Here is a 21,806-nt window from a genome sequence, read left to right as displayed (position 1 = left end):
ACTGACCAGAAATGGTTTTCCATGTTCAGGTCACTGTGACCTTGACCTTAAGAAGAGTGACCCCAAAATCAATAGGGGTCATCTACTATGCATGTCCAATCATCTTATGAAGATTCAACATTCTGGGTCAAGTGGTTCTCAAGTTATTGATCGGAAATGGTTTTGCATGTTAAGGCCCCTGTGACCTAGACCTTTATCAAAGTGACCCCAAAAACTATAGGGGTCATCTCTGCATGATCAATCATCCTGTGAAGTTTCAACATTCTGGGTCAAGTTCACAAGTTACTGACGGGAAATTGTTTTCCATGTTCAGGCCCCTGAGACCTTGACCTTCAATAGTGTGACCCCAAAATCAATAGGGGTCATCTACTCTGCATGTCCAATCATCATATGAATTTTCAACAATCTGGATCAAGTGGTTCTCAAGTTATTGATGGAAATGGTTTTCCATGTTCAGGCCCCAGTGACCTTTAACAGAGTGACCCCAAATTAATAGAGGTCATCTACTCTGCATTACCAAGCAACCTATGAAGTTTAAACATTCTGGGTCAAGTGGTTCTCAAGTTATTGATCAGAAATGGATTTCCATGTTCAGGCTTCTGTGACCTTGACCTTTAACAGAAATACCCCAAAATCAATAGGGGTCATCTACTGTGCATGTCCAATCATCCTAAGATGTTTCAACAATCTGGCTCGTGGTTCTCCAGTTACTGATCGGAAATGGTTTTCCATGTTCAGGCCCCTGTAACAGAGTGACCCCAAAATCAACAGGGGTCATCTACTCTGCATGTCCAATAATCACATGAAGTTGCAACATTCTGGGTCAAGTGGTTCTCAAGTTTCTTACTGGAAATGGTTTTCCAAGATCAGGCTCCTGTAACCTTGACCTTCAAAGGAGTGACCCCAAAATCAATAGTTTACATCTACTCTGCATGTCAAATCATCATATGAGTTTTCAACAATCTGGGTCAAGTGGTTCTCAAGTTATTGATCGGAATGGTTTTCCATGTTCAGGCCCCTGTGACCTTGCCCTTTAACAGAGTGACCCCAAAATCAATAGGGGTCATCTACACTGCATGACCAATCATCCAATGAAGTTTCAACACTCTGGGTCAAGTGGTTCTCCAGTTATTGATCGAAATTGCTTTTCCATGTTCAGGCCCCTGTGACCTTGACATTAGATGGAGTGACCCAAAGTCAATAGAGTTTGTCTACTCCATAAACCCTGCCACCCTATGAAGTTTGAAGGTTCTAGGTCAAATGGTTCTTCAGTTACTGATCGGAAATGAAGTGTGATGGACGGACAGAGCAAATACAATATGTGGGGGGAGACATAATGAATCCATTAAACAATAAATAAAAGTGAAGGCGTGGACACAGAATGGAAACTGATGCTGGGTAGAGTAAGACAGCTCAAATCAGACAAGGTAGTCCTTAGTTATGCACCTGTCCACTTCATGTTTATGACATAGTGCAAGTATCATTTTAATAGATCGATACTTCAGGAAGAGTCGAGTACACAAGAAAATTGATGGATGGACAGTTCAAGTATATGCCACTATGTATCTTTGACACAGGGGGCATAAAAATAGTTTCATTTCATTTCAAAGAGTGCACTGAATAATATGGACATAAATGCTATAAATAAAAACGGTTCAAAAATTCTTTCTACATTATCTAAGTCTGTAATAAATTGTGTAACAACCTAATGAACATTAACTCTTGCAAAGCTTTGACTTGGCACAGTCATTGAGATTAGCATAAGTTTGTCTTTATGTCTTTGGAATATCAAAATCAGCAGCAACCACAAATCCAGATAGCTGGTCTCATGATGTACATCACTCCGGTATACCTCTGGTAGCACAGTTAGTGTCATGATATTTTCATTTCCATGAAGTTGCTGGTTAATGCTATGTATTCTGAAAACAAAAGAAGTATTCAAGAAGTATTATTTCCTTTCTAATAATATATTAAAGAAGATAGTGATTTTAGTCCAAATGTATACATATTAGTTAACGTTTCTAGCAAAGATTAGGAGTAAAAATGTTGACAATAAAATTTTTACACAATCACGTCCCTCATAAACTCACGGTTACTTCTAACATATCTGGGTAAACTGCTCAACCAATCAGAAACGACTGTGTTTTAGGAGCTGCTGCAGTCATCATCTAGCTGGTATTATCTCTACAGCTTATTCATGTTTCCAGCAACACCCCTTGGTAGCCTAGTGGTAGAGCGCATGCTTTCAATGCAGAAGGTCGTGGGTTCGATCCCTGGCCATGTTATACCAAAGACATAAAAATTGTTACTATAGTAGCTTCCTCGCTTAGCACTTGGCATTAAAAGGATAGTACTAGGAATGGTCAGCTCGGTGTCGGTATAATGGAGTTGAAAGTGTCATGAAACTTCTAATAGCTTTACCTATTTTACAGTCATGCTAAAAAACATAGTGCAAAGTTTTGGGTGTAGGGTTTTAAAGGCTGATTTTTTTAAACTGATATTGTCCACTTAGCCTTATATTTTAAGTTAACACAACATCGATACAATTAACTTAGCTCATTCTATGACTTAAGATAATGATAGTTGAGGAAGACCGATGGTACCTCTCCAGTGGACAGAACTGCTGACCTTCTGTAAGCCAGGTGAATGACTTCCTCTCTTGGAAGAAATTTTTAACCAAAGTTGGGGTTTGAACCCAGAGATATATTAAAGGGCAGATAACTCACAGAGGGGCCAGTGATTAACTGTCTCAGGTCATAGCCACTTGTTCACAAAGACAACCTAAACAGACATATATTAACCCAAAACTTCATTCAGAATCAGTGCTTACCATCTAGCTGATTATATAGGTCTTTATCCCCTTCTTGCCAAGACGACTCTAGACTGTCACAGATACCGGGCTGATCAGGACTAAATGTGTCAATAATAAACTTTTTACACAAATATGTCTCTCTTATAGATCTCTCAGATATCTGTACCCACTCTAACATATCTGGAAATAAAAGATATACAGTATAAAATAAATTTCAAAGCATTGAGTTTCAAATCAATCAAAGTCGGCATAGCATCCTGCTGCAATAGAATCAAAATCCATCAGATTGACTGGCAAGTGAATCAAAATCCATACAGAATATTACAGATTGACTGGCAAGTGAATCAGTCCATACAGACTGACTGGCAAGTGAATCAAAATCCATACAGACTGACTGGCAAGTGAATCAGTCCATACAGACTGACTGGCAAGTGAATCAAAATCCATACAGACTGACTGGCAAGTGAACCAAAATCATACAGATTGACTGGCAAGTGAATCAAAATCCATACAGACTGACTGGCAAGTGAATCAGTCCATACAGACTGACTGGCAAGTGAATCAAAATCCATACAGACTGACTGGCAAGTGAACAAAAATCCATACAGATCGACAGGCAAGTGAATCTAAGTCAGTGTTCACACAGGCCAATTATTTCAATGTTTTGTTTTTTTTACTCTGTGCAACGACTTTTAATTTAACCAACAAACTAACCTGTGACAGATGGATAAAGTGGAGACCTCTCTAGTAGCTGGGATATGTCTTTTGCAGCAGTATATCTACCACATTTTGACATACTCCTATCATACTGGCTCCCCATACAGTCACTGTACTCCTCATATCTGCAACTGAAGCATTGAGATCACATGAGTCAAAAATCAGGAATACAAAACTATAGCAAATTTAACTTGTAATATATTTGTGAAATCATTGATATTCATGTGGACTAATTTTCTTGTATTTCCTGGTCAAACCCTGAAAATAAATCCCAATGATCAAGTCAACTTTTCAATTTCTTAACATTCAAATGCTGAAATCTAAGACTTAATATTCGCCTATGATAGCCATTTTTTCCCAAATCAGGTAAAATTATGCATACAAAGTTAAGTGCTTTTCACAGTTATATGTTGGCAACATGATTAAGTACATCAATGGATAGTCAATCTTTTTTTTCCTCTTCAAAAATTAAGTTCACATTTTGCCATTTTTCACTGTATCCGATACAGCAATTTCATTGAATATAATCATGATTTGACAAAGACTTTATGTTTGTCCTTGCAAGATAAACACACTAAAATGTGCTTAACAAACATACAGACTTGCGCAGCCACTCAAAGTGCAAAATTCATCCTCTACCAGTGCATTTTTGGACACCACCAGCACAAAGCCAACAGAACAGAGGGACACAATTTTTATGCAGACATATCTGGCTAACTTATAGCAAGAGGTCCACCAAGCGGGGCATACAAAAAAGAGATCTGCCAAATAAAAACAAGAGCACTGCAATACAGAGCAATACACACAAAGCAAAGTCATATATGACCATTGACCCTTAAGTGTGACCTTGACGTTGAAGCACGTCGTCTCAGTGTGGTGAACATTTTTGCCAAGTTTCTTTAATATCCTTCCAGCAGTTAAAGAGTTACAGAGCGGACACGAAACAAACTGATATGACATTTGACCCCTAAGTCTGACCTTGACCTTGAAACAAGTCATCCGGAACATGCGCTCTGCACGTCGTCTTGGTGTGGTGAACATTTGTGTGAAGTTTCTTTGAAATCCTTCAAGGGGTTCAAGAGTTACAGAGCGACACGAAACAAACTGATATGACCTTTGACTCCTAAGTGTGACCTTGACTTTGAAGCGAGACATCCAAAACATGAGCTCTGCATGTCGTCTTGGTGTGGTGAACATTTGTGTCAAGTTTCCTTGAAATCCTTCAAGGGGTTCAAGAGTTACAGATCGGACACGAAATTGCTAACGGACAGATGGACGGACGGACAGACGGACACCAGCGTCATAACATAATACATCCCTTCGGGCATATAAGAAGTCTTTGTGAATAGACAACCTGATACTTTCATATGCTGGTTTACACCACTGATACAAGAATAACCCTCTTTCCTGTCAATAACCAGTACTGGACCCTCATTCTTTGAGACCGAGACTACTGTCAAATCATTTAATTTCGTGGGCATGAAATTTCGTGGTTTTGGTCAACATTGCAATTTTGTGGGGATGTGAATTCATGGATTTAAACTTATGAACATACAATGAATAGGAATTTCACTTGTTTGTTGGGATTAAATTTCGTCAATTGACTCAACCACAAAATCCATGAAAATTAGTCCCACATGAATATATATGATTTCACAGTACCTGATGCTGTTAAACAATATACAGTTACAGCTGACAAATGCAGATAGACATATTGTAGTCAGTCACAGGTATCTGACAATGAAATATAGTCAACAAACAAGAGCTGTTTGTGAAATAAATATGCCAATGATGGCCTGCTGAATGTAAATGGGTGTGGAATTTTCAGTGCTGCTGACACTGCATTCAAGCATTCTCCAGGTATTGATCAGAAACAAATTTTAGTTTTACAATCAGTGTGATCTTGACGTATATGTCACAAAGTTTTAACTGCGACAAAGTGAAAGTGTATCAAAACATCCAACTAAAATGAAATTCTGAGTGTAAAGAGGGCATAATTTATGATCCTTGCATCATGTGATGTTGGTGATGGTAAGGAACAACTATTTTACTATTTTAAGTCTAAAGTAAATCCATACAGAGATAAAGCGAAAGTGCATCAAAACTTTCAACAAACCTGGCTGTAGATGCTGACCCAAGGGTAAGTAGAAAAGCCCTTCATATTTGAGCTGCACCATGATAAAAACAACATAGTGCATTTGTGACCAGCATTGATCCAGACCAGCCTGCACGGATGCACAAGCTGGTCTGGATCTATGCTGTTCGCTAACGGTTTCTCTAATTGCAGTAGGCATTGAAAGCGAACAGCATGGATCCTGACCATCGCAAACGCACTATGTTGGTTTTCTCATGGTGCAGCTCATTTCATTGTTATACAACATACAGTCGATCAAAAGTTGATTAAAATTTGTTGCAAAATGCATAATAAGCATAAAATAAAAAGAAAGTTTGTTTGTTTTTCATGAATATGGAATATATCTCACCTCAAAGTGAGAAAATTTCAAATATTTTCATGAGCGCGTATTCACTTAAAACAAACAAATATCCTCTATATATTCTATCAATTTCTTTAACAGTCATGTTGTCTTAAAACAATATCTGAACAGTGTAGCAAGTCGTACTGTTGAAAAGATTTAATCAAGAAAATAATATACAAACCAGATAATATTATAATATTACATGTATATTACTGAGTCAAGCTGTTATTCTCTACATGACTTAACCATGATGTACCTTGATAACTATATTAGATGTGCACATGTTCACATAGACAGATCAAAGCAAAAACTCTTACATCAGTGTCTGAAGCTTGCTGATATTTTCATTTATTTCTGTTGATATTTTGTACAGCAGTTTCTGCCTCACTTCATTAAAGTCAATATTCAGTGGTAAACCAGGGGAGGTAACTGCAGTACAGCAGTGAAACTGTTCAGTAAGGTTAATTATCATCTTTATACATGGCCTAGCCTTCTCTTCTACTTCTTTAATCCCATTAAAACACTTCTTCAGTGTGTTGAATGCTTTCTGTAGTTGCCTCTGTATGTCTTCTACATCTAAACTGCCTTCTTTTTGCATACTTCGATCAACTCTAGAAAGAAAACAATTGAACAAAATTTGTGTTCTGTTGAAAACAAAATATCACCAGAGGTGAGGTTTCGAAACACTACTTGAACTTTTGAGTACATATCAAATCAAGAGACAACTGTACATTCCTTTTATAATCATTCATCCCCTCTACAGTTCTATACACTATGTCCCTTTAACCTCTAGCTTGCTGAATTTCTATAATGGACTGGTACATCTTCTATAATGGACTGGTACATCTTTCAATTTGGACAGTACCATTAACTGTAAAAAGGGGTGTTTACCAAACTGGTACTGACAGAATGGCGAAGAGTGCAGACCATGATCAGACTGCACGGATGTGCAGGCTGATCTTGGTCTGCGCTGGTCGCAAAGGCAGAATAACTTGCCACCAGCAGGCTAAGGGTTAAAGCAAACAAGTTGGTAATGTACATTTCAAAATTTGACATGCATTCTTTTTTACATGATTCAGAGAGTGTGAGTTAAAAATATTTGCTGAAACCTTAGAATGATTGCAAGTTGCTGTATACATTTATTTCAAAACTTGAATAGGCTGAATGTTAGATATAAGGGCAATGTATTTTATTTTGTACTTATATGAGAGAAAAGTATGGGTATAATACTGTATTGTTTAAGTAAGTATCATCATCTGTCTGCGGTCTATAAAGAGCCAACAATCAGTTTTCTACAACTGAACAGTGAAACTTCCACCTAAATAATTTCACAATTTAGTTTGAAGTTCATTACTCTGGTCTGATTGTCAATCATTTTTAACAGCAATAAGTAAACCACCATGACTATGACCTCTTTTATTTGGCAGCCTGTTTTTCTGTTCACAGTAAACAGGTTTGGATACAGATGATACAGAAGGATCAAGCCAGGTCTCAGTTCCAACAAGTGAATGAAGTATTACCATGCAATACAAAGTCCCCTACTGGAAGACAACTAATTTTCTCCACTGCAGTATAACATAATGAACTGATATCTGTCAATAATGTATAAACAATATTGTACTATATATACAATATATAATAACAAAACACTTGGATTAAAATTTGTATACATGTATAAAAACCTATAGTTTGGCCGATTATCAAAAAGGTATCATATAAGTTGTTTATAGTAAAAAAAAAACAACAAAAAACAAGAGTGCCAGAATGTCACAATATACGCCCGTCATAGCAAATTTCTTTACACTAGCACCTGTATTTGCAAATGGAATTTTAATTCTGTGGTTGTGTAGTAATTATTGTAATTCTTTTGTTTTTCTGAATCCACAAAAAAACTCCTTACCAGGCAGAGATACCTTAAAATACGCCTAAAATTTGAAAGTAACATCCATGTTGTACCACAGAAAGGTGGTCTTGGTTTTTCCCTACAGTCAATTATAAAATAATTACAATATAAGTTATTTATAGTAACAACTAAGGGAAGTTAATCTTTAAAAAAAAAAAAAAAAAAAAAAAAAAAAAAAAAAAAAAATCCAAAAAAAAATTTTAAGTCCACACAAAAATCCTTACCCGAGGTAGAGATAGGTCAAAATACACTTCAAAACTGGATGTGACATACATGTTGTACTACAGGAAAGTGGTCTCGATTTTTCCCTATGACTAGTAATGAAAAAGTTACAATATAAGCTATTTATAGTAACAACAAAGGAAAGTTATTCTAAAGAAGGGACCTGTGCATGACACTGTCTCATGATGGTGTACAATTGTGCTAAGTTACATCAAAATCCCTCCATGCATGAAAAAGAAATGCTCCGGACAAAGTCATTCTTGAATTTGGCATTTGACCTCTAAGTGTGACCTTGACCTTAGACCTAGGGACCTGGTTCTTGCGCACAACAATCCGTCTCATGGTAGTGAACATTTATGCCAAGTTACATCAAAATCCCTCCATGAATTAAGAAGAAATGCTCCAGATAGTCATTCTTGTATCTGACCTTTGGCCTCTGTGACCTTGACCTTCGACCTAGGGACCAGGTTCTTGCGCATGACACTCTGTCTCACAGTGGTGAACATTTGTGCCAAGTAATATTCAAATCCTATTTTGCATGACAAAGTTATACACCGGACAGGAAAAATGTCCAATTGACCTTTGATCTCCAATTGTGACCTTGACCTTTAAGCTAGGGTTCTGGGTGTTGTGCATGACACATCATCTCATCATGGGAAACATTTATGCCAAGTAATATTAAAATCCCTTCATGAATGACAGAGTTCTGGACCGGCCTGGAAAAAAAAACTTATTGACCTTTGACCTCCAATTGTGACCTTGGCCTTTGAGCTAGGGGTCCGGGTTTTGCGCATGACACGTCATCTAATCTTGGGGAACATTTGTGCCGAGTAATATTAAAATCCCTTCACGGATGGTAGAGTTATGGTCCGGACAGGAAAAAAGCCCTGTTGACCTTTGACCTCCAATTGTGACCTTGATCTTTGAGCCAGGGGTCCGGGATTTCCGCAGGACATGTCGTCTCATCATGGGGAACATTTGTGCCATGTGATATTAGAATCCCTTAATGAATGACAAAGTTATGGACCGGACACGAAACAGACCCTGTTCATGCCATGTTAACATCTGACTGCCAAGTGTGACCTTGACCTTTGAGCTAGGGGTCTGAAAGTTGAGCATGACACATCATCTTATTATGAGGTACATTGGTGCCAAATAATATCAAAATCCCTTTATGGATGGCAGAGTTATGGACCAGACAGGAAAAAAGCCCTGTTGACCTTTGACCTCCAATTGTGACCTTGACCTTTAAGCTAAGGGTCCGGGGTTTGCGCAAGATATGTTGTCGCATCATGGGGAACATTTGTGCCAAGTAATATTAAAATCCCTTCATGAATGACAGAGTTATGGACTGGACACGAAATTGCGGACGGACAGAAGTATGGAAGAACGGAATGACGGAATAATGGATGGAAAAGCGCATTCCTATAGTCCCCGAAACTGGTTTTCAACCAGTAGGGGACTAATAATGATATCTGGGCATAAAGAGTCTAAAAGTGCACCCAGCTCTGCTTTTGTTTTTGTTTTTGATGGACTGGAAATTCAGACAAATTACCTTTGACAGATGATCTACCTTCTTAAATCTTTTAGTTTTCCGATTTATTGAGCTAAGCTGGCTTGGTTTGAGAAAGATGATGCAAAAGGTTTTCCAGGACTGTCCCAATTACTGTCATTAAGAACTGAAAATGAGTTATTGGATGAAGTAGTTACTATAGGCCTACTTGAGCTGAAGATGGAAAATGAGAAATTTGGTTGACCACATTACTACAAGTGGATAACTGTCACGAAATAAACAATCCGTCGCAAAATAAACAAATGTTCATATTTTTGGATACGTCCTTTGTGCTCGACTGGTCCAGAGATTTTGGAAAAATAAAAATGATTGGCCGTTGATAGGGGTAAATATGGTGGCCGGGAGGCAAAATCGTTGACTGCGGACCGTGGATGAGCAGTGACTACTGAACCGGGTAATAAAATAGAGTAACAAGAGCTGTCACAGGAGACAGCGCGCTCGACTATTTCGATGCTGGATAGTGAAACTGGGCACATCTGAGGAAACTAGAGCTGTCACTGGAGTGTTTAATGACTCCAATTGTGGATGAAGATATTGCACAATAGCCTGAGTCTATGTCAAAAATATCAACTTAAAGTAATAAGAGAGGTAAAGATAAAATGAATCAAAACACTATATAAGTATATCCTAAGCAAAAAGGGGCATAATTCATTAAATATTGGTGCCAGAGTTATGCAGCTTGTGTCATATAGTGTGGGTGATGACCTTGAACAATTATTTTAAGTTTGAATCAAATCCATTCAGTAATAACAAGGACAGAGTGAAAGTGCATCAACACTTTAACCTAAAATTCTAAGTAAAAAGGGGGAATAATTAATGAAAAATTGGTGCCAGAGTTATGCACCTTGCATCATATGGTGTGGGTGATGATGTTGAACAACTATTTTAAGTTTGAATCAAATCCATTCAGTAATAACAGAGACAGAGTGAAAGTGCATCAAAACTTTAACCTAAAATTCTAAGTAAAAAGGGAAATAATTCATGAAAAATTGGTCCCAGAGTTATGCACCTTGTGTCATATGATAAGGGTAATGATGTTGAACAATTGTTTAAGTTTGAATCAGATCCATTCAGTAATAACAGAGATAGAGTGAAAGTGCATAAAACTTTAACCTGAAATTCTAAGTAAAAAGGGGAATAATTCATGAAAAATTGTGCCAGAGTTATGCATCTTGTGTCATATGATGTGGGTGATGATGCTGAACAACTATTTTAAGTTTGAATCAAATCCATTCAGTAATAACAGAGGTAGAGTGAAAGTGCACCAAAACTTTAACCTGAAATTCTAAGTAAAAAGGGGGAATAATTCATGAAAAAATGGTGCCAGAGTTATGCACCTTGTGTCATATGATGTGGGTGATGATGTTGAACAACTATTTTAAGTTTGAATCAAATCCATTCAGTAATAACAGAAATAGAGTGAAAGTGCATCAAAACTTTAACCTGAAAATCTAAGTGAAAAGGGGGGATAATTCATGAAATATTGGTGCCAGAATTATGGTCCTTATGTCAGATGATGTGGATGATGATGAGGAATAAATATTTCAAGTTTGAATCAAATCCATCAAGTAATTACAGAGATAAGTTGAAAAAAGAGAAAGTGCACCAAAACTTTAACCAAGGTGGGGACGCGGAAAGACGCCGACGCCGAAGCCGACGCTGGGGCGAGTAGGATAGCTCTCCTTATACTTCGTATAGTCGAGCTAAAAATCGACGGGGGCATCACAGACTGACCTTGGGAAGAGTGACCGCTTATCAGGGGTGACCATTAGTACGGGCTAGACTGTATACAGAACAAGAGCTGTCCGTAAGACAGCGCGCTCGACTTTCTCTGTGCTTGACTCTGAATTACAGCTTTGCCAGTAAAAATAATTCCAAGTTAAAAGGGACATAACTCTGTCAAAATTCAAATCAGAGTTATGGGAATTGTCTCCTGGTGTAGACTTTGATGGTAAATAAGTATTTTTAGTTTCAAGTCAAAAGCTATGATAGTAACAGAGATATTTGACTTTATCAAAAACTTTTTAAACCAAAAATTCTAAGTCAAAAAGGGGCATAATTCTGTCAAAATTAAATCAGAGTTATGGGAATTGTTTCTCCTGGTGTAGAATTTGATAGTTAATACCTATTTCGAGTTTCAAGTCAAAAGCTTTAATAGTAACATTGATATTTGACTTTATCAAACATTTTAACAAAAAATTCTAAGTTAAAAAGGGGCATGATTCTGTCAAAATTCAGATCAGAGTTATGGAGATTGCTTCTCCTGGTGTAGACTTTGATGGTAAATAAGTATTTTAAGTTTCAAGTCAATAGCTTTGATAGTAACAGAGATATTTGACTTTACCAAAAACCTTTTAAACCAAAAATTTTAAGTTAAAAAGGGGCATGATTCTGTCAAAATTCAAATCAGAGTTATGAGGATTGTTTCTCCTGGTGTAGACTTTGATAGTAAATAACTATTTTAAGTTTCAAGTCAATAGCTTTGATAGTAACACTTAACGTCCATTCTACAGATAGAGGAGCAACTTGGACAGCAAAAATGTCCCCACATCTGATGTTCCCAAATATAATGAGATTTGGTTTTATTTAGTTGTTTCATGCCTTTGGAGTACACAAATTAAATATTTTAGTTAACTATCGACAATTTTTCGTTATTTCATTGATTTTACCAAGGTAAGTGTAAATCAGAGACAGATACGTTACAGTGCGAATTTTCATTGAAAAGAATATTTTAATATAATACATAACAACATTAATTTTGTGTCCGTTATTTACATGTTCGGACTAAATACACTTTATAGTTTTATAAGAAATGAAGTTATTTATATATTATGATAGAAAAAATAAATCAAATTGTATGGAAAAACTTACGTAATTTACACAAATATCAGTTATCATAAAACGCACTTCATACTGGATTATGAAATACGATCTTTATCATCATGTAGATTAACGTACTAAAATTGATGAAGGAAACATACTATATCAACAATATTACTGTTGGTTCTTAGATATATCCGAAAATACAGTCTTTTTGGTGAAAATAGTATACCCATTTCGTATAAACGTATCTGTCGCATTTTTAATTTGCTTAATTGGCGTTACATTTGCTTTATATTTCATATATTTTGATATGATTCTATTTGAAAATAAAGAAATATAACATAAAATGTTTATGTTTTGTATAGAAAAACTTTAATTTGAACATCTAACATAAAAAGTAGAAATTGTAACGTATCTGTTTTATTCAATATTTATGATCTCTTATTAACTCCAAATATCAATAATAAAATCGTAATAAACTATTTTCTAAAACTTTAAGTTAAGGTGATGATTATTCAAACAATTAATACATTTTTACACTTTTATAGCACATTCGTATAACGTATCTGTTGTTTGTAACGTATCTGTTTTTAATATGTTTTCTCAAGTGAAAAAATATGAAATCTGGACTAAAAGATAAATACTTTAACTCGGATACAAAGTTAAACACATGTTCTACTACACTGTCCAGTAACATTTCTAGAAAAATGCAATATAAATGTATGCTGGATGAAACACTTCGTAACGTATCTGTTAAAAACAAATTGAAACACAGTGGCAGTTGAACATCATCTTATTTTATTTTCTACAATATGTTTATTTCATTAATAAATAAATGTTATTTTGATAATCATATCATTAAACATTCAAACTGTCAATAGCCGTTCTGGAACGTGCATTACGCCCCTGAGTATTTGAAGTGAATAAATGTTGTAACGTATCTGTTGTCCAAATTGTCGACACAAAAGGTATGCGATCAATATACACACGATTGACACATATTGAAAAAGCACAGACACTTGGGGGTCAGCACCCCTCCCATCCAATGCCGCCCCTGACAACCTTCAGTCAATACATTTTTGTTTTTTAAAACAAACTGGGCACATGTCTTGATCATCCAACGACTTCTGTTACCATTTCAACATGTTTGAAAAATTCCCATACTCTATCAATGCTCAAAAAAACTAAAGACAACTTACTTCGCAATGTAAACACGATTTTCTTGTCCAAGGAATAGGAGAATAGATCCCAGCTTGATGTTGCACAGTCGAATTTACTACGCAGAGCCGGGACACAGACGATATCGTTAGCGGTTAAAATAAAAATACTTGCTTAGAAAGTCAACAGCCGCGATGGTTGAGATAGTACAGACGCTGGGTTTGAAAGAACTTTTTTAGGCAGGGCCACAGGTTCGCTCCGCGCTTCGGGCATTCTTTTTTTTTTTCTTTTTCTAATATAATATTTTCATTTTCTTTTTAAACAATATATTCTCAAGATATAAAAAAAATACCTAAAAAAGAAAAAAAAAAGATCGCCCATAGTGTGGAGCGAACCCGCGGCCCTGCCCAAAACTAAGCTCACAGAACCAGCGTCTGTACTCTCTCGGCCACCGTGGCAGTTGACATTTTAGGCGAGTATTTTTATTTTAACCACTAACGATATTGTCTGTGTCCCGGCTCTATGTAGTAAATTTGACATCAAGCTGGGATCTATTCTCCTATTCCTTGGACAAGCTAGTTTGTGTTGAAAACGCTCGGAGTAAGTTGTCTTTAGTTTTTCTGAGCATTGATAGCATATGGGAGATTTTTTAAACATATTGAGATGGTAACAGAAGTTGTTGTATGATCGAGACATGTGCTCAGTTTGATTTAAAAAGCGAAAATATATTGGTTGAAGGTTGGCAGGGGCGGTTTGGGAGGGGGACAGGTTCTGACCCCCAAGTGTCTGTGTGAAAAAGGCAATATTTTGTTCAAGATATATATCATTAACTAATCATTTGAGCATAACAGTTTAGTAATTGTCCCAATATTTAAATTTCAGTACCATGCAATTTAATTTAACCCTAGATCGTCGACATAGATTTTTGACCTATTGTGCATGTGTTTAACGTCTGATTTCGAAAATTAGTTATATCTAGTGGACATTTCAGTGCGATTTTAGACAGTATAAAACATGCCTCCTTCATTTTGAAAGCAAAATAATGATAATACCAAAAAGTACAAAAAGTTTAACTGTGTCGACATGTTTAAATTAGAGTTGCTCCTCTATCTGTAGAATGGACGTTAAACAGAGACATTTGACTTTATCAAAAACTTTTTAAACCAACCGCGACGCCAACGCCGACACCGGGATGAGTGCAATAGCTCTACTTTTTCTTCGAAAAATCGAGCTAAAAAAAACTACTAAATTTCATTTCTTTGAATAGGAGAGATCGTGTTTGTATACAAATTCTATTTTTAAAACTGATAAGACAGTGATCGGGTGGGCAGAAGCCGACCGTCCATGTTTATTTGTAAACAGTGATGTTTTTCTAACGGTCTAAACTTTCTTAAAACACAAATTACATAAATAATTTTTTGGTCAATGGAAAGGTTATAAAACATGCAATTTATTGATTACTTTTAATTGTTATTTCGAAATAAAATGGATTAATTATGAACGCTTAACTTACACTGTTTTTCTAAAGGTTGTGAAAATCACTACGCCGCTTTTAAAATTATATGTCATTTAAAACGGTTATTCATTGAAAAAAGATATTTGGATACAAAAATATGAAGATTGTTAGTATTTCAAATCTTTTTGAATTTTGAAAATCCATAAATGAGCAAAAAAGTTATTAAAAATTAAAAATTCTGATTCAATACGCAAACGGTGTTAAAATCATTTGTTTTGCCAACCACCAGATAAACAGATGTTAACGCGTGACGTCACGGCGATCTCTCCTATTGGAATGCAGGAAAAATTAGTTTGCTATCCGTTATACCCTAAAGCACTGTATAATTCTCTGATGTTTGAGATTGCTCAACACCTACCATTATTAGTCGAAGTAATCCCACATATACAGTTTGTTTTATATTGTGATGGTCAAACTAACGGTGGCTACAAAAAGTCAGAAATTAAAAAGCAGCCACTCAGCGACAGTAAGCTTGTCTAGGGGAGAAACAATTTCATGCAAAAAATATGCGCCTCGGCTGTGATGTCTTCGTTCAATACTGGTGCCCCTCCTCCCATCCCAGTCAAATATTTCTGGATCTGGGCCTGTTAACTCGACACATTTTAAATTGGACGCCCCCGTTCTCATTCTAAACTTACCTAAATCATACACACATCACAGTTCCACATCTGCGGCAAATGGTGGTCTAATAAGTAAGGGACGTAACTTGGAAATTATATAAGATAATACGGTGACAAATCAAAGCACTGAAATACGCTAGTCTGTTACACTGATCTGTCTTATCGAATACAGAGTCAGTTACAAGCCGATTAAAAACGTACAGATTTCTGTACGAATACCATAATCCACCGCGCGAATGCTAATTTAAAAATAGTCAGGCTTTCCCAAAGAGAAATGTTTAGCTCGGGTTAAACCTTGGTATTGAATGCATATAGTACATGTACATTGTCTTATTAATGTTGAAAGGATTGTTCAATCACATAACACAAAAAGGTAAACCTACAACTATGAAGGTTTAAACAATACACATTGCAATAAGCGCTTCCAGTCAGCTATATTGTCCATATTGTAGAATAGGTATAGAAATCTAGATCTACTGGTAACTTACTATAAATCATTCTCTTTGTACGCAGGTATCTAGTATTGATAATAGAATTGTAATTAGGTATAACTAATTGAAATCTTCTACTGCAAAACTTCATAAATTAATGACTTTCCATATCCAGTGGTCAAATTACTAATGTATCTCCATCATTTATTTTTTCTAACACATTCAACTTTTTGGGTTTAAGGATACTGAATTGTGTGTTACTTTCTTTATTTTTATTTATTTTTTTATTTTTTAAAGAAATATCTAATGTTTTTGTAAATTCCATCTAGCAGCCGACAAAAAAAAAGAGATCTAAAATAAAAGGGAGCTCTGCGTGACGTTTACATCGATATATACACTCAGCCAATCAGCGATTGCTATCTTTCACTAATTTTATAGTTCTTGGGTTGTAACAGTCGCTAATATGTAACGCGTGGAAGAGTCTATGAAATACGCTACAAACCGGACTGTTTATGATTATGGGTCTAGTCTACTGAATACGATGGTTACAAAAATTGACGGACCCGTAATAGTGTACCTCCTTTTTGGAAGTGTATTCAGTTCCTACCATAAACCTACTTCAACTAATTTTTCAGGAGAGCGTATATGTTCAAGCCCAGCTATGACCAAACTCTTTTTCATTATATATTTCTTTTAAGATAAACTGTTTTTTCTAGACTTATTATTATTGATTTGTTGTACAAATTTTTCATTTGATTAGCCATTTCTTGCTGTTTAAAGTGAATTTAACCTCTGATACAGAAGGGTGAAGGTTTAGACATCTTTCAAAATACTGAATTACATGTGGTAAAAGTTCTTTATTTTGCATTTATTCTTTAGTTCACATATTGTGGAAGAAATTGTAGGTAGGTTTTACTTCTGCCCTATAGTTATTTTTGAATGCAGAGAGCAAGGCCATAATTTTTCAGTGTTGGAGTTTAATTTCTGTCCGATTAAATCATTTTACTTGCACAAGGCTCCCAAATCTGAAAATGCTTCCTACGGGGCCTGAAATGGGCATTATTTCACTCGTGGAATGAATTTTACACAAAATAGGACACTTTACATTCGCAAGTTTTCGAGTTGTTTTCTTAGTTGTTATTCTGCGGACCGCTTTCTGAAATGCGGCAATATGAGGGTACCTGACTTCAGTTGACTTGCATTTCACTGCATACTATTCAACACCGCTTTTTCTTTTCTTGAAGCAAATTTATGGATATCTTGTGGAAAATAGGTCTACGACGGAGTGAAAATCTAGAAACTGTAACAAAATTGTTCTGAAGTAGCTGAATTTTATATGAAACAAAGAACATTTTCTTTTATTGGCATATACCCTCTATAGAGTAAGTTGATATGTATGGTTTGTTTACCAAGAACTTGATTATATCGCTGGAGCAATGGTATAGAGCTAATTATTACAAACCTTGAGGTGCGAGTTCAAGCCCAGATTACGGCCGTATTTTTTCTCTCTAGTATACAGTATTTTATTTCATTTGGTAAAGAATCTTTGAAAACACTTTTTAAAAAACATTTTATATATTTTAATATTAATGTTTGGCTTATTTGTTTTTCATTGATTCTATATTTTGCAACTTTAATTACAATTTAATTCATGTCACACTTGCTGTGTCTGTTGACGACACTTCTGATGTGAGTCTCTGAGTCAGATGAAGTATCAGAATCTCAGTTATGCTCGATGATCACCGGTGCTGGAAGATCTTCTATAGCAATATCTAACTGCCACTATTTCTATTCAACTGACAGTACATGGTCAATACACCTAGACCAATCTGAGGATGAAGCTGTTTGCAAACCCTCGTACGTAATAAGGTCTTCATTAAAACAAACGATTGAAAAAAGTATACTTACCAAGGCTCGAACCTCGAAGAGCAAGTCTTTTAAGCCGACGCTATATTCTTTGGGCCATGCATTCGTTTACATTATCTTGATAACTTATATCGCTTTACTCAGTATTACATATATGTTCCTACCCTTATTTGGCGAGTCAACTGTTCTGCATAAATTAGTCACGGCTCAAAATACGTGGCCGATCTATAGTTTACATTATTCGGATATATCATTTGTTTTTAAAGAACTTCGAAATGACAATGCTCCGATTATAAAAGTTATTTTTCTTTAAAAAAATCCTTAATGTCAAGGATTCTTCATAAAGTATGTACCGGACGTCCCATTTCCCTTACTTGTATTTTACGTAAAGTTTTAGGGCACACTGTAGCATCTAATATTTCTTCTCATTTTACTAAACATAATATTCTATATGACTTACAGCATGGCTTCTGCTAGGGAACGTCGCAACTGTGAGACCCAGCAGATTACACTGGGAGAACCCTCACGAAATGCCACTAAACAGATCTAGTTCTTTTAGATTTGATAAAGCCAGTCCCCTAACAGTATTATATAAACTGCAAGACTTAACGAACATGGCATCAACAATACTACTTTATCTTGGATCAAATCTTTTCTGATAGGTCGCACACGACCAGATACAAATTTTATTTAGAGTCAGTGTTACATAAATAGATAACATTAGTTATTGGTCGACAAAACTGAAAGCATTTTCATTTTCTATTTTTAAGTTTAACTTTGTTAACATAGATCTACAAATAAAAAAAATGAAAAATTAAAATCATACTTTTCTTCCTAAAAAAAAAACGGTAAAAAGTTTGGTTCTGGGGTATGCATTCACAGTCTGGGACTGACATCAGACAAAGGGCTATAAAAATAAAGTAGTTTATACTTCTTTGCATCAGAACACAAGAAAAAAAACCCGAACAGCTAGATTTGTCAGCAACAAATGCAGCAGTAAAACTCTTGATGTGGCACGAAAATCACTGTGGGAACAATCTGACAGAGTACGAAACAGCGATGCTTGGAACACCCGGACCACGGGACAATCCGGACCAGACAAACGCGGGTCAGCCCAGACCACGTTCTGAACGACACGGACCATGTCTTTGAAAGTTCTATACCACTATTTTTTACTTGTAATGTTTCATAATAACTAGTACAGCCGAAGACGAATAATGCTCATTTTTAGTAAACCTTAGTTCAAGGTTGATGTTATGGACCTCCCGGACCATATCATGGACACCCCGGACTATTCTAAGGACGACCCAGACCAAGTTATAGGATATCCTGTACTGTGTTTCAATATCTACTATCTATTGACTTGAAAATTAATTATATGCTCCTGTTATCACACTGGCCATAGCTTTATCAGATCAAGTGGTTCCAACGTTGTTTGAATGGTGAATTTTATGCCGATCAGATGGAGAAATATGGCCGATACTACAAATTTCCGGTATTGTAAGTATGATTTGAAGAAATTTCTACCCATTAAATAACGAATCAAATGAAAACGATGGGTGCACCTGGAGCGCAAATGTGTCTATGTTTTAGCACATGTGTCCATTTAGCTGAGATTTGTGCCGCTTATTCAAACACTTCTGTACAGTCCGGCGCGGGAAGGAGATTTTTGACAGTTTTTGACAATATCACCTGAAATATAGTGTTTAGCGGCAGCAAGTAACTGTTTAAACACTTTTTATGTAAAGGGTTACCTCTTAAAACAAAGCGTGTGTATTTTCATAGAATTATTCAGAGTTGTTTCTGAAAAATCGGCCGAAAACCTGATGCAACGCCGTTTCGAGTGGGTCGCTATGCAACGCAATCAAGTGGATACCGTTCTGTGTCTTACTTGCGAAGTATTATCCGTCTTAAAAACAGTCATTAAAGGCTAACAATAAATAAATTTAGAGAGTTTTATATCATTATAATGATCCCGCCTTTCTAATATATTGTACTTTTACATTTTTATGCTCGCTTAACATTTAACATATTTTTGCGGACACTGTCAAAAAACATCTACACAAAAACATAAAGCAAGGATGAACATCGAACAAGATCATTTAGTAAATAATAGTTACAGTTTGTAAAAACAAGAACCAGTTCAAGGATATCTATCTCATCCACGAATGGTACTGAACAGCATGCCAAAAGCGGGTTGACTCTTTAAATCAGTATAGTAACAGTTGGTTACTTTTTAGTCCCTTAAAACCAATACAATGCGATTTCATTACTGATTTGCTGTGCATTTAAGCCGTTCATACAAAATAAATAAAGTTTAGTCCATGATAAAAGTATTGATCAGTTGTTTGTACACATTTTCATTCATATTCCTGGTGTAGCCTTCATTTATTTTCAGAGAGATAAATCACAGAGAACGTTAAAATTGGCCAAGGAAAAAAGACAAAATTTTCTATGCCTCCATAAAACAGAAACGACGTAATAAACCTCTATGGTCGCCTTTCAAAAATGAAAATACAAATGAAATACAGACACCAGTGAAAGAAATAAACGGACTAGCAATAATACTAAGAGAGACGTGTCACAGTTGTACTATTTAACTGTTTGTAACTAAAGAAGAAAATCGATGTTTGCCAAGGGGTACTTATTCGATTTGATAAGAGTTAGAAATATTGTAAAATAATGTATCTTTTGCTTCAGAAAGTTGTCTCAGGACAGCCTTGTCGCTTGCAATGTCTATATCTAAAAAATCTGTCTCTTCCTTTGTTAATTCTTCAAACATTTCATCAGATAAAACTCTTTCTTCTAATTCCTTATTGTGAACAGGTTTTTTTTTCTTGATATTTTGGTGCTTGAAGTTGGAATTAGCAGAATTTTCGGGGTTTTTTTGTGTGTTTTTTTATTCACTTTGAGCACATAGAGAAAACGCTTTTAATCGTTTGCTTGGTGACACGTCTCTCTTAGAATTGCTGGTCCGCTTTTTTTTATTGGTGTCTGTATTTCATTTGTATTTTCATTTTTGAACGGCGACCATAGAGTTTTATTACGTCGTTTCTGTTTTATGGAGGACAAAAAGAAAATCTTGTCTTTTCCCTGGCCAATTTTAACGGTCTCTGTGATTTTATTTATTTTGTATGAACAGCTTAAATGCACAACAGTAATGAAATCGCAATGTATTGGTTTTAAAGGACTAAAATTTACCAACTGTAACTATACTGATTTTAAAGAGTCAATCCGCCTTTGGTATGCTGTTCAGTACCATTCGCGGAGGAGATAAGTGAAATGGTTCTTGTTTTAACGAACTAATACTATTATTTACTTTATGATATTGTTCGGTGTTCATCCTTGCTTTATGTTTTTTTGTGTTGATGTTTCTTGACAATGTCCACAAAAATATGTTAAATGTTAAAGCGAGCATAAAAATGTAAAAGTACAATGTATTAGAAATGGCGGGATTATTATAATGATATAAAACTCTCTAAATTTATTCATTGTTAGGCCTTAATGACTGTTTTTAAGACGGATAAGACTTCGCAAGTAAGACACAGTGACGGTATCCACTTGATTGCGTTGCATAGCGACCCACTCGAAACGGCGTTGCATCAGGTTTTCGGCCGATTTTTCAGAAACAACTCTGAATAAATCTACGAAAATACACACGCTTTGTTTTAAGATGTAGCCCTTTACA

The 21,806-nt window shown here is 35.8% G+C and overlaps 1 protein-coding gene across 2 annotated transcripts; it reads right to left on the bottom strand.

Annotated features, from left to right (window-relative positions):
• Positions 1-1,649: 1,649 nt before the first annotated feature.
• On the bottom strand, positions 1,650-15,998 carry LOC123549395 (ribosome biogenesis protein C1orf109 homolog). 2 transcript variants are annotated; one of them, XM_045337440.2, is made up of 6 exons: positions 15,840-15,875; positions 9,687-9,810; positions 6,324-6,617; positions 3,527-3,660; positions 2,831-2,992; positions 1,650-1,919 (listed from the first exon to the last, which is right to left on the bottom strand). In XM_045337440.2, exons 3-6 carry the CDS (start codon positions 6,602-6,604, stop codon positions 1,873-1,875), a joined length of 624 nt encoding a protein of 207 aa, XP_045193375.2. In that variant the 5' UTR covers positions 6,605-6,617; positions 9,687-9,810; positions 15,840-15,875; the 3' UTR covers positions 1,650-1,872. The 2 variants fall into 2 exon arrangements, with proteins under 2 accessions (XP_045193375.2, XP_045193376.2); XM_045337441.2 differs by lacking the exon at positions 9,687-9,810 and having other exon boundaries at positions 15,840-15,998.
• Between the last annotated feature and the right edge of the window lie 5,808 nt (positions 15,999-21,806).

Source organism: Mercenaria mercenaria, chromosome 6, assembly GCF_021730395.1.
Source record: "Mercenaria mercenaria strain notata chromosome 6, MADL_Memer_1, whole genome shotgun sequence".
Taxonomy (NCBI): domain Eukaryota; kingdom Metazoa; phylum Mollusca; class Bivalvia; order Venerida; family Veneridae; genus Mercenaria; species Mercenaria mercenaria.
Note: the sequence above shows the minus strand (reverse complement) of the source record. Positions and strands in the feature narration are given on the sequence as shown.

What these genes read in the sequence shown, in the direction of transcription:
- LOC123549395 (XM_045337441.2), bottom strand. Translation starts at nt 6,604, where the DNA reads ATGCAAAAAGAAGGCAGTTTAGATGTAGAAGACATACAGAGGCAACTA. An exon ending in AGCAAGCTTCAGACACTGAT is followed by an intron (nt 3,661 to 6,323) that starts GTAAGAGTTTTT and finishes TCAATGCTTCAG; the next exon opens with TTGCAGATATGAGGAGTACA. An exon ending in ACTTTATCCATCTGTCACAG is followed by an intron (nt 2,993 to 3,526) that starts GTTAGTTTGTTG and finishes TTTTATTTCCAG; the next exon opens with ATATGTTAGAGTGGGTACAG.